The sequence below is a fragment of the Fonsecaea nubica genome, assembly GCF_001646965.1.
Source record: "Fonsecaea nubica strain CBS 269.64 chromosome Unknown Scaff122, whole genome shotgun sequence".
In the NCBI taxonomy this organism is placed as follows: domain Eukaryota; kingdom Fungi; phylum Ascomycota; class Eurotiomycetes; order Chaetothyriales; family Herpotrichiellaceae; genus Fonsecaea; species Fonsecaea nubica.
The window spans coordinates 1-13,036 of record NW_019173795.1 but is presented as its reverse complement, the minus strand read 5'-3'; the positions used below and the strand labels follow the sequence as shown (position 1 = coordinate 13,036).

The 13,036-nt window shown below is 53.5% G+C and overlaps 5 protein-coding genes across 5 annotated transcripts; 3 read left to right on the top strand and 2 right to left on the bottom strand.

The window, feature by feature from the left end:
* Positions 1–295: 295 nt before the first annotated feature.
* Positions 296–1,021, top strand: AYO20_10792 (40S ribosomal protein S11; the record flags this gene model as incomplete). The annotated part of the gene is made up of 3 exons (XM_022649048.1): positions 296–476; positions 611–849; positions 899–1,021. The coding sequence occupies 3 exons, from the start codon at positions 296–298 to the stop codon at positions 1,019–1,021; spliced, it is 543 nt and encodes a 180-aa protein (XP_022494955.1).
* A 447-nt stretch (positions 1,022–1,468) lies between these two features.
* On the bottom strand, positions 1,469–3,001 carry AYO20_10791 (hypothetical protein; the record flags this gene model as incomplete). Its single annotated transcript, XM_022649047.1, has 3 exons — positions 1,469–2,232; positions 2,297–2,717; positions 2,765–3,001. 3 exons carry the CDS (start codon positions 2,999–3,001, stop codon positions 1,469–1,471), a joined length of 1,422 nt encoding a protein of 473 aa, XP_022494954.1.
* Positions 3,002–4,221: 1,220 nt separating this feature from the next.
* Positions 4,222–6,915, bottom strand: AYO20_10790 (hypothetical protein; the record flags this gene model as incomplete). The annotated part of the gene is made up of 1 exon (XM_022649046.1): positions 4,222–6,915. One exon carries the CDS (start codon positions 6,913–6,915, stop codon positions 4,222–4,224), a length of 2,694 nt encoding a protein of 897 aa, XP_022494953.1.
* A 1,617-nt stretch (positions 6,916–8,532) lies between these two features.
* On the top strand, positions 8,533–10,920 carry AYO20_10789 (hypothetical protein; the record flags this gene model as incomplete). Its single annotated transcript, XM_022649045.1, has 8 exons — positions 8,533–8,925; positions 8,977–8,995; positions 9,054–9,245; positions 9,310–9,608; positions 9,661–9,867; positions 9,926–10,428; positions 10,478–10,766; positions 10,819–10,920. 8 exons carry the CDS (start codon positions 8,533–8,535, stop codon positions 10,918–10,920), a joined length of 2,004 nt encoding a protein of 667 aa, XP_022494952.1.
* Positions 10,921–11,639: 719 nt separating this feature from the next.
* Positions 11,640–12,269, top strand: AYO20_10788 (hypothetical protein; the record flags this gene model as incomplete). Its single annotated transcript, XM_022649044.1, has 2 exons — positions 11,640–11,832; positions 11,974–12,269. 2 exons carry the CDS (start codon positions 11,640–11,642, stop codon positions 12,267–12,269), a joined length of 489 nt encoding a protein of 162 aa, XP_022494951.1.
* Positions 12,270–13,036: the final 767 nt, after the last annotated feature.

Here is a 13,036-nt window from a genome sequence, read left to right as displayed (position 1 = left end):
TGCTCCCAATGATGTTTGGTTCCAAAAGTCGAGGCCCCAATCCGCGTCCCCACCAGTAGCCTCACCGTGACGAGCTAAACCTAACCAAGGTTTTATGTAAACACGAGTGGGTGGCGAAAGCACGTGATTTGTCGCTCGCCAGTTGAGGACTAGCCTCTTCTGATGTCTTGGCAGAATTTTGAATGCGCACCATCAATTGTCCACAGGCAAAAGGTTGCTAGCGTTGTGCCCGATTGTAAAATTCCAACCACTTGCGCCCACTTCAACTTCCTTCCTGTCAACAACATCCGCAACCATGGCGACCGAGTTGACAGTCCAGGCCGAGCGCGCCTACCAGAAGCAGCCTCACATCTTCCTCAACCACAAATCCAAGGCGGCGAAGAGCAGGAGAGTCGGCAAGGGCGGGCGAAGATGGTACAAGGACGTCGGGTTGGGCTTCAGGACGCCAAAGACTGCGATTGAGGGATCGTACATTGGTCAGTGGTTTCCGGTGCTCAGTTGTTCTTCCACTGGGGAATTTTTGAAGGGATCTTTCCCTAGTTGCAGCGTCAAACGGGGGAAACTACTTGTTGGGTAAATTTCATCATTCTGACAATCTCTGGCAAAACAGACAAGAAATGCCCCTTCACCGGCATGGTTTCGATTCGAGGCCGTATCCTCACCGGCACCGTCGTTTCCACCAAGATGCACCGAACCTTGATCCTCCGTCGGGAATACCTCCACTTTGTCCCCAAATACGCCCGGTACGAGAAGAGGCACAAGAACCTGGCCGCACACGTTTCCCCGGCTTTCCGTGTGGAAGAAGGTGACCAGGTCACCGTGGGCCAGTGCAGACCTTTGAGCAAGACTGTAAGAACCCGCCTTTTGCTGTTCTCGGAGAGCCCCGAATTTCTTTCAGAGGTTCCTTGACGCAAGCATGAGCACAAGACTAACCGTGCGGGAATATCTCCAGGTCCGATTCAACGTTCTCCGTGTGTTGCCCCGAACAGGAAAGGCGGTCAAGGCGTTCCAGAAATTCTAAGCAGGAATAAAAGGACGGCTGCGGTTGTGGTGGTGGGTGGTGATGCAAAGTCAATCCCCCAAAGGAGAGTGAGTCCGAATGTGAGGGCGTGCTGTTTACGCACAATTGAGCAAGGACACACGGGGCACGACGACGGCACGACGACGCCTGTGGATGAAGATTGTGGCACGAGGTCATTTTCGGCGTCTGGAAGCACAGATCAGATCAGATCAGAGTCAGATGGTCTGTTGCTGGCGCGGGGCCAGGCATGAAAAGCGCCGGTCTTCGAAAATTCAATGAACAACGTCTAACCAAAAAATCCTCAAATCGCATACCAGTTTTGATCTGATTGTGTATTGTCATGTCTACGGGACGTTCTAACGGGTCTCTATATCCAAAACTTTCTTTGGTGTTTTGTCTGTGATGAACTCCGCCTTCGAGGTACCCAGGCCCATGTTTTTGTCTCTCTCAAGTCTCGAGATAGGCGAAGCCAACTTCGGCCTTGAGCGGCGGATAGCCCGAACTGTCCACCACGGGCAGGATGCTGATCTTCCTGGCCGTCTCCTTGGTGTCTGCCTCGATCCACCGCTTGACCTCGCCCTCGTCGCTCCAGTCGCTGATCAGCTCGTCCCCCTTGCCGATCTGATGTAGTTGCGTGCCCGTAGACTGGGTGTTTAGGGGCAACGGCGAAAAGTTCTCAATGGCGCCCGTGATCTTCCCGCTCAGGAGCTCTCTGGCAAGGTACGGTTCTTGGGCGAAGGGTCGGCCGAGACCGACCCCGTCACAGGCGCCGCACTCGACGGCCCTGACCATGCCCGCCGCGGTCCTCAGGCCGCCCGTGATGTACACCTTGGTCTCCTTCAGGAGCGGGCGGATCATCTCGGCGAACTCGATAAAGTAGGCCTCGCGCGCCTTGGTGCTCTCCTTTTTGTGCTCAAAGGCTCGGCTCTCGAACGTGCCGCCGCTCAAGTCGACAAAGTCCACGCGCGCCTTTTCCAGCTTCAGGCACAGGTCCCGCGCGTTCTCGGGCGTGGTGCCTTTGTCCTGGAACTCGACCGAGTTGAGCTTCACGCAGATGATGAACGACGGGTCCGGCACGCGGCGTTGGATCTCCTCGATGATCTCGAAGACGATGCGGGAGCGGTTGTTCAGGTCGCCGCCATACTCGTCGGTGCGGCGGTTCGTGGTGGGACTCAGGAACTGGGCTAGCAGGTAGCCGTGGGCGCAGTGCACTGTTCAAAGAGGGGAGCAGTCTCAGCCTTTGTATGATTGATCTCAGTCTTTCCAAGTGCCTACCTTGGACGCCATCAAATCCGGCTTTCCAGCAGAGATACGCAGTCTCGCCCCAACTTTTCACCATTTCTTTGATCTCCGGGATGGTCAAGGGTCGCGGCTTGTTGAACTCGTTCCCCGCCCACTTGATGCTCAGCTGGATATCGCTCGCGCTGACGGGGTTCGGGTTCAGGTACTTGCCGCCCTGCCTTCCCGGGTGGGAGAGTTGGGCAATGAAGAGCGAGCCGTGAGCCTTTGCGGCGTCGGCGACTTCCTTGAACTTTGCGAGGCGGCCATCGTGGTCGTCGACGAGGATGGGGTTGCCGTATGCCTCGACCGCGTCATAGCGGACCATGATGTTCCCACTGACAATGATGCCGATCTCGGCCTCGCCCCATCGTCGGTAGAGGTTGAGATACTCGGGACTGGGCATGCCTCGAGCGGACTGTGTTAGGGTCAATAGACGTAACCCGAAAGGGAAGGGTGACATACAATATCCTCGCCTTCTTTGTTCCAATGGCACAGTCTCTCGGTCATGGGTGCCTTGAGGAACCTGTTCTTCGCGGTTCGACCGGAGAAGGCAAACGTGACGGGCTGGTTGAGGATGGAGACGTCTGTCGGGTCGCATTGAATCCTTATGCGCCCTCGATTCGGGCTGGTGGTGTTCTTTTCATGCTTGACGTTACCCGTGATGGGTGCGCCGTTGAGGGTAGACGTATCGTATTCCATCTTCACTGCAACCTATTCTTTTTCCCAGGTTCTCCTTCTCGGTCTCCTACCTTCTTTCTTTTTGAGTCTATCCAAAGAAATTTCTCAGTATCTCAAGTCCAGAACTCTCTGGTACCGAGTATTCAGACGTTTTGCTTTATCTTGCTCTTTTATCCACAAACGATGTACGATGTATATCCGACAAACTCCCTCTACCGAGAAAACACTTGATGCAGTGACTTGGACAGACCTCCACGGACTTTGAGAGATTCAAAAAACTCCGCAAAGTACCATTGAGGGGCTAGCTTTTCGAGACAAGGGATTACTTGTCCCGCGGCTGTTTGATCACCCAGGCCACCGGGGGGTTCTGGCCTTTGTTGGTGTCCTTCCTCTCCGAGGCTCATGCCGAAGTAAGTATCTGCAATGGGCTTGAACGGGTACACACATGGTGGAGTGTGGTGTGGTTGAATTGGAGAATTGACGAGGAGAAAGATCCGAAACAAATGCGGGGAAGATTAGAGGCTAGCGGGTCTCCGTTCACAATATTCGAGGGTTATATACAACATACATCATAAAAGTGATCTGATTTGTCACACAGATAAAATAGTTCCTTAGTGTAGTGGTTTATCACATCTCCTTTACAATCATCTCGTTGCCTCACCTCATTGCAGAGGCGCAACGAAAGTCTTGGCGCGGAGAAGGTCATGGGTTCGATCCCCATAGGAACTAATTTTTTTGGGTGTTCTTGAGTGGCTCCATTTTTTTGCTCGGTTCTACTGCAGGAGTACATTGCAGTGGGATGTGGAGAGTTGTTACTTGGTTGGGCTTGTGAGGAAAATGTTTTTGGCGCCGTTCTCACAGGTTTCTTGCTATTGAATACTCCGATGTGGTACGGTCGTCCTTGCTGTGCTGTGCTGGACGACGGGGGAAAGGCCATCGCCTGAAGCTTAGTTTGGTTGGGATGGTTATCGTCAGAGTTTTTGCAAGTGTCGAACAATCGGGTCGGGGACTAGTTGAGGGAAGAAATAATTAAGGAGGTTGAAGTGGACGTCAGTGCTAGGTAGGTAGATGAGGTGTATTCACGAGGTACGGGATGGGCTGGCGAACAACAGACGGGGTTGCAAGCCCCTGAGCACCGATACCAATCAGGCCATCCAGCTGTCATTCACTACAGGTTGGGTGGGACTTGATATATTGAAGTATCATTTTCTCCCCCTTCCGGACGGAACCATCTCTGTGCCTCATCGAGCGACCACCCTCAGAAGCTCCATCCCAACACCCACCACCAGGATACTCCATCCTCTCTCGGCCCCACCCTTCTCACCGTGCCCTACATCATTTTCCATAGTCCCGGGCTCGTCCTCGATAATGTCCAAATCACTGACGTCCGCAACTGCCGTCCATCCAGCTCCGACGAGTCTCACCTGGACGGCCTCGAAGAGCTCATCTTGCCCGACGTGGGGAATGACAGGCTCACCGTCCCTACCAGAGTCGACATGGACATCCCAGACGTTGACGCGCTGGTCGTTCCCCACGGTCACCACGACAACCGAATAGCCCGTTTGTGTGCGTCTGAGGTTCGTGGCTTTCAACGTCGTGAGGGCTGCGGCGTGGGCGGCAGGAATGAGCAGCGTCCGGAAGTGGTAGGAGGGTGCTTGTCTTTCGGTGTTGGTCTCTAATGCGGGCGCGATCGTAGATGAAGGTAAAGCAGTAAGCAGTGTCAGGCCTAGTGCGTTGTCATCGCCGCCGGTCGCGACGAGGTAGGTTGTGGGACTGAGGCGTATCATGTCCATGGCAAGGACGCTGCTCTGATGCACCTTGTGGACTTCCATCGGCGATTCAAGCGCTGTATCGGGCGAAACAGTCGACCGATTAGACGGAGAGCGGGGATTCAGAAGGCTGAGGTTTAGGATCCCGTTGGTGCCCGCCGACAACGCTCCCACTCGAAGCTCGTCAGATCCAAAGGTCGAAGCTGGGATGAAGCTCGGCGAAAGGAAGAAAGCCTGCATCACACAGAAGGAACCGTAGCTGATTTCTCGCAGCGTCTCAAACATCTCGTTACTCCTGCTGGATCCAGGTGTATAGCGTACCACCTTTGCCTTTCCGTTCGAGTACGCCATCACGATCGTGTATTCCTCACTTGCGTTCTCGTCTTCAGAGTTGCTACACTGCAAATCAAAGCTCATGATCCGCGCATCCGAGTCTTCTTCCCGAGTCGGCATCATGTCCCATAGTACCACTCCGGTTTCAATGCCGGGCACGTCAAAGGTGACTTTCCACGCAAAGAATTCTTCGCATCCAGCACTGCTAAAGATGTATCTACCCGACGGTGAGAATTGGAGATGTTGGATGCCCGTATTGTGTCGCTTCAGAGTCGACACGGCGCGAAACGCAGAGGTGTCTGGTACGGATTCCCCAGATGGTCGAGGTCGGCATGTAGCTTTCGCGGTACGAGGTATAGCAAAGAGCTGAATGTTGGTGTCTTCAGCTCCTGTGGCTATGAGAACTTGGGCGCGGTGTTCCTGTTTGAGGCGATCGTACGACACAGGACTGCGAGCCACAGCCTTGATCTCACGCCCTTGCCCTCCCTTTTGGATCAATTCGTGGTTGGATCCCTGGGATGAGTGCCAGTTCAATGTGCGGGCTTTAGTCCAGACAAATGATTTCCCACCTCCATCACGAAACTTGGAACAGTCTCGAAACGCCCAGCTGCGATGAGGCCCACCGCACTCGACAGATAACACTTCAGATTGCTGTGTTTCATTCCAAACAACAAATGACGTCGAGCGGAAGCCGTAGAGAATCAAATCTGGCTCTGTCACATGTGATGATTCTTGGCCCGACGTAAAGAAAGCCCCCTCAATGTTGGGCCCGAACGGGAGAGCAGACCTGTGGACAGCCGTCACGGTGGCTTCTTGCGTGTCTGCGGACTGTGGCCAATTGACACGATGGATTGCGTATATTCCGTCACGTCCTGTCGTCAGAACATGGATTGTCTCCCTGGAAGGTTGCGCATCTTCTCGCAGAATAGTGACGGAAGCAACACTATCCGTGCCGTGGGCATGGCGAAGGGACGATGGCTCTCCAGATGTTTCTGATTCAGATGTCACATGGCGATAGATTGCAAGAGCTCCAGCACGGGAACCAAGAGCCAACACCTGGCTAGAGCTGTCGTAGCAACAAGACGTGACAGTGAAGGTTTCCGGTGTTTTCAAAGATGTTTGGCTCACCTGGACTGAACCGTCTTTGATGCTCACCCAGAGGATGACTGTCTTCCGATTCGCCAACGAGGCAACAACACAAACTGTAGACGATGGCAGTTCTGTGGCATGTGGAGAGGCAAGCCGCATCCAAGAAATTGCACCTTCGAGGTCGCATTCGACAGGGACTAAAGAGTCGTTGTTGGTGAGTAACGCCGACAGTCCACCTCTCTGATATGCGACGAGAACGAGCTGCAGGCTTTCAGCGGAGCAGAGCACAAGGCCGCCACTTCCAGGATTCGGTATTAAGCTGATCCAATTCAACTTGTCATGGCTAGCAGTCAATCGGAATAAGTCGCCTCGATCCGTAGCAGCCAAGCACGCACCCGAGTGCAAGAACAAGTAATGCTTCAATGACATCGAGGAACCCGTAATGTCCTTGAAAGGCGTCGAGAAGGTGGCAGACGAGGCCATGCTCCCACGCGAGACATCAAATCTTCTGGAGATGATCTGCCCATCAGCGCCGCCAGTCTGGACGAGCAAATCTTGACCATCATTAACGTGGGTCATGGACCATGCATTCTTCCCAGAATGGTGTCGATCACTTGACTCTGCCCTCAGACGGGCCGTTAGGGGTATCTCTGGCGGAGTCCCTGCATGCAGCTCGACGGTCCACAATTGACAGGCACCGTCTTCACCCCGGGATAGAAGACAGACGCCGTTTCTGTTGGACATGTTTTGCAAAAATTCAACATCCCAAATGCGAGAGAGATGACCCCATTCGGATGCAATATGGGTGTTGCCTCCTTGACCGACAAGTCCAAAGCCTGTCTCGGCTGATTCTAGGCTATCATTGGAGGCGTGGGGTGTACAGTCACAGTCACTAATGTCCCAAATTCTTACCGTTCGGTCGTCAGAACAACTCGCCAACAAGCGGCAGTGAGTCGCGCCCAGGTCGAAGCCGTCAGAGATGGACACACCGAAAACGGAACCTCTGTGACCATTGAAGATGTGTCTTAGTGATGTGGACCCCTGGTCCAGGCTTTTTTCCCTCGAGCAAGTCCAGACTAGAATCTCCCCAAAGACGGTCCCAGAAGCCACGATAATTTGGCCAGATTTGGTGACAGCAAGGGAGCCGGAGTACAGGAATGACTTTGGGCCATTCACTGTGGCATATTTCCCACATTTCAGAGTGCTCTCTGCATGTGGGTGAAGGGACAGCTCTAGAAGCTGATTGTGTGCAGTGAGCAGGAAAATGCTGGATTGGTGGAAAGCTGCGTCTAGAATCCAATCTCCGCAGTTGAATGGTCTCGACAAAGTGAGCTCAGGTACCAGGGCTGACCCATGAGCTCCCGATTTGCCCAACGCCAACACAGCGGTGCAGCAAAATGCCCCTCCCCAGAGCACGATCTGATGGCTCTGACTCGAGACTTGCCCTGCATCGTGCGACTCGATCTGAATCCCACAGATAGGTTGGATCTCGAAGATCCGTGTAGATGAAATGATGACTCGGCCTTCATTGTAGATGTGAAGAAAGGGACCCTGCCCTGCCAAAAGCAACAACTCTCCATCAACCAGGACTGACCTGAGAGCAGTGACTGGCAGACATGCAGCTTGTGGCTATGATGGTCAGCGAGAGGGTTTGTGGGAGGCCATTAGACTGACCTCTAGAGTACATGTTGTCATTGAAGTGCAAGGGACCAATCGATTCGCGGCGTTAGTGGTGTAGCCTTGAGATATAGAGCGAAGAAAGAGCGAAAAAAGACCGTGATGAGCGGAAAATCCTTCCTACTTCCTACCTCCTGCCGCTATTAGCCGCTTATCGCCTTATCGCTTCACCTGCCCTCGGCTCACATTCTTCTTTGGGATAGTGGTATGGGGCTTATATACCCCCGGTGCCCCGCAATATAAACTCGACTGGTGCCAGGGCAGGTTCTCCAGTCTTCACATCGTTTCCCACGCGGTTATAAGTCACTTCCTCCGGCATAGGCAGCATAAGCCTAGAACAATAACAAGCTTGCAAATGGTAGGCCAGCGGGAATTGCCAAAGAAGGCTCACGCGTGCGGCCAATGTCGCGCACGGAAGGTCAAGTGTATGCTTGCCCCAGCTGTTTGGTCGCGTCAGTACCTGTATTGAGGCTTACATGGTTGAAAACTCCCAGGCGACGGAGGAACCCCGTGTGCCAAATGTCAGGTACTCTACCCCAAGTCGCTACCCAACAGGGATCTTCTCAAACGTCAATGCAGATTTCTCGAGCAGAATGTGTCTATCCCGAATCTCGACGAGGGCGACGAAGGCATGGCAGCGGCCTCGAAACCTCGCTGGAGGGTCGCATAGCTCGGATGGAAGCCATGATAGAGAACCAGAGCCAGACCAGGACCTCCCCATCGGTGTCTGACACAGCTCATCCTGGCAGTATCAGCAGCCAAAGCACCCTGGTGGCGCAAACCCTCGGACCACAATTTGGAAGCGCCAGGAACGCAACATCATCCACCTGGAACGAAACCCAGCATATCAGGTCGATCGACCTGGAGACCTCATTGCTCGACAATCCTACATTGACGTCTTTCGTGCCAGGAAAAGTTGTGCCAACATATCAGAATCCGCCCACTTCAACCACCCCAAGTTTGGCGGAAACGGTGCAACAGTCCGGGCAACCCTTTTCAAACAGGCAGATTGAGGCCAAGGAAGACTCTGACGCTACAAACATGGACAAGGAGGCCACTATTCTTGCTCCACAGGTGGTAAGTATACCCCCTTTGGGACAATTCCCGTGCAGGCTAACGGCTCTCGAGGTGAACTGGGAACATCATGGTAATGTACCGGTTACCTCCAACCCTCAAAGCCTCTATCTGATTATGCTTTGGCACAGGTCCGGGCTCCTGGCTATCGGTCTGCTCAAGGCCCGGTCTAGACTGGGTTGCACAAAGAACTGGCGTCCCAGATTTTGAAAACAGCGCCAGAGAGCTTATAACCACGTGGACGAGGCGTTTGACATTGGATCGGAGCAAAATCGCAGGTACCCAACACCGCGAACCTGATCCCGAGACTGCCTGGAAATATTGTAATGGCAAGTGATGTCGTTGTCTATTTCTCTCTCATGCAAAGGCTGACAAGATACTGGAAAGCATACTTTGAGGAATCGTTCGACGCAACTCTCGGCATTGTGTATCGACCCGAGTTTGAAAGCGCCCTTCGAGCCCACTTACGAGGAGATCTGGTGTCGGGCGATGACGCCTCGTGGTTCGCCTTGCGCAAAACCGTGTATGCCTCAGGATGTCGAATCTACCTCTCCAAACACACGTCAATGAGTTTCACAGAGATCCAGGCTGAAGCATGGAGCTATTTTCAGAGTGCCATGTCCGTCCTCATCGAGTTACTTTTCACCCCCACGGGTTTGCTCGCTGTTCGCGCCCTGATCGCAATGGTAAAACATCCGCATGTTTCGCTGCTGAATCTCATCTCACCACATCTGGCAGGCTTTTTTCTCAGAGGGTCTCGGCAATCCCGCCCTCGAGTACATGTTCTGTGCCGGCGCGGCGCGAGTGGCTCAGGCAAAAGGATTGCATCGGCGACCGGCCAAAGCGTGGAATTTGGCTGCCCATGATGAACTACACTATAGTTGGCTGTTCTGGGCCATATATTGCTGCGAGAAGCATATTGCTCACCGCTCTGGACGACCGTCTGTAAGTCATGACTACCTCGACCGATTTGTTCTCGTGTACCATCTAATATGTTCTCCAGGCCATCGATGACGACGAGATCAGCTGTCAGATCCCGACCGAGGCATGTCCAGGAAGCACTCTTGACGTGCAGGCATTCACCTATCTTATTCGACACGCCCAAATATCCTCTCGGATTTCCAAGAGACTCATGTCGGTCAAGGCCTTTCAACAGCCGCCGAACACTCTGCTTGAAACCGTAGCAGAACTGGACCACCAGCTGCATGAATGGAGAGATTCTCTCCCTCCAGGACTGAGACCAGACGACCGCCTCCGGTCCTTTCAGGTCCCCCACGGCGCCAGGTACCTCCCTACGGTCCTCATGCATTGCGGTTACTACGGGAGCTTGATGGCGATACACACTATCTTTGCCTACCCGTGGGTGTACAGCACCATCTTCGGGAACGGCAGGGGTGTGGTCACTCAAGACCAACTGATCTTCAGCTCGAACACGGTTGCAGAAGCCGCGAGGAATATCATCATCATCGCGAGAAGCCTGGAGATCAACGGTGCCTCGATACAATGGTGCGTATGACCGAGCAGAACGACAAACTCGTTAGCCTAACAGACACAGGCCAACCTTCTACTACCCCATGATCGGGCTGATCAATCTCTTCATACACATCCTTAAGTTCCCGTCTCTGCCGTCTGCGCGGTCTGACGTGGCCCTGCTCGACGTGGCGGCCGGCTACTTTGGACACATGGAGTTTGTGACATCTTCGGAGCTCAACTTTCCATTTGCTCGAGACGTCGCCACCGTCGCTCGGCAGACTGTCAACAAGGCGTTGAGGACCGATGTTCCCGCGAGCACGGGCGCCGACGAGGGCTTCAGTCTCGCCAACGACGTGGACATTCCGTTCGGGGTAAGTCACACCATTCTACCCGTTAGCTCTTCTCTATTGACAATCTCTAAAGGACATCTTCTGCGCGAGCCAGGACTTCAACCTCGACGACTGGAGCGTATTCTCGTCCGTCTTCTCTGACGAGGCACTGATGAATCGCGATATCGCTTTCTAGTGGGAGGGAGGGGGACGATACTAGCAAACAAGACCCAAAGGTTATTCTGACATGTCGAATCAAAATTCTGAAGCCTTTGGCACCAAAGCGTGTCTTTGACTCCAGCTACCATGAGTCCACCATCCCCATCCCCCGAACTCTCTCCACATTTCTTCAGAATGAGGATGCTTCGGTGTTCGGCGACTTGGCAGCCTCTTATGCCGTCCTCGCTTTTCAGCTCCTCAAGACTGGAATAGACACTGGCCGGGGTAAACTGGTTACCCATCTGGGGTCTCCCTTGCTGAACGCTAGATGCATTGCCTGGTAACAAATCAGTCGTCGGCCCTTCGGAACTGCAACTCCTCCCGTTGGGCTGGGCTGGGCTTGTCTCCTCCCTTGAAGCCGGTCGCGAGGTCGCTGGAGAGAACCTTTGCGGGGACTCTGGAGTCTGCGAAGACTCCCCGGACTGTTGCCAACGCGATTGTCGGGATTGGTTCTGTCGTTGTGTTCTTGGAATGACGGGGCATACCGACTCGTCTCACCTTGAACGTCTATCAGTTCTTCTCGTTGAACCTCCCCAGTATATTTCCCCAACGTGTTTCTGCGTCTATATCCCAACTCTCACCTCTCCCTTTCTTTCTGGTAGACATTCAATCCAAATCCCAAATCCCAAATCCCAAATCCACTCCCCTCGCCCGCGGCATATATCAAGACTACTTAGTACACATTTGTGAATAAGAATGCCTCACCCAGCAATATCATCGACCATATGGCCGCCCACACCGATCAGTCCGGCCGTCAAAGACCTGCTGGGACGATTCTTCCACCTCGCCGACCAGAAAGACGACAATGTCGGGACCGTGCTGGCTGAGGAGGTCTTTACGCCTGACGCGCGCTTCGTCACGGCTACTGGCGCCTTTGAGGGCAAGGAGCGTGAGTTTTTCGTCACTTTTACCCCCCTCTTTGTCCAGACCTGGTCCATCCCGTCCATCCAGGTCACACACGCACACACCTACCTATCCACCTACCTACCCAACGGTGGTTCTGTTTACTGAAATTATACACAACATCCAGAAATCGCAACCAGCCGCGCCGGCGCGTGGACCGTCGTGACCTTCCGCAAACACACCGTCGACAAGGTCTACGCCACCGGAGTGAACGTGGGTGGAGAGGGAGTCACCACGGACATTGTCCTCACGGGCAAACTCGAGACGCGCACCGAGGACGGCGGCTCCGTCAGCACCGTCACGGACTTTGCGGCGAGAGTGGTTTTTGTAGGGGGAGACGACAAAAGTGGTGGGAGCGGCGCGGGGTGGAGGATCAGGGAGTATCGGGCGTGGATTGGGCGGTCGGAGAGGTCCTCGGACTGAAAAGCATGAGGTATGCGGGATAGTGGGAGGAAGAAGGTTGGCTTGTGGTGTAAAGAAAGGATATACGATATATGATATACAATATACAATAGTTATACAAAGTATTCGATTTTATCCACAAGGCATCTCGACATGTTGTCACTTTTTGCCCTTTAGGAATATTTCTCGCGAAGGAGGTTGAGGTACCTAGAACTAAAAGACATATATATATATAATACATCATATGCCTTCTCGTACTCATACTCCCTCATCGCTCTCCTGACCCTCCTTACTCTTCCTCCCCCTACTTACACTTCTTATTCTCATAGTTACTCCTCGTACCTTTGAAGAACCGTCCTCGCCTCGTCAAACTCCCTCCGTATCGTGTCTTCATGTTGCCGCGACCTGACACAAAATGACGCCGAGAACGGATTCGGCCCAAACACGAAGCCGTCAGAGTATCCCGTCTCGACGTTCGCGTCGGGCGGTGCCGCCCCCGCGGCCGGGTCGGCTTTGATGTCGAACGCCCAGGCCATCTTGGACATGTTGATCATCTGTGTAACAGGGAAAAAGAGGGTGTGTGTTAGTGAGAGTTAACGTATTGGTATTGGTACTGTTTTTCGGTTATGGTGTGGAAAAGGAAGAGACGTGTATGCGTGTATATGGGTATGTGGGTATATGGGTTTTGTCTCTCTGGACGGATGGATAGATATGTATGTATGTATGTGTGTGTGTGTCGTGTGTGTGTGTGTGTGTGTGTGTGTGTGTGTGTGTGTGTTGTGTGTTGT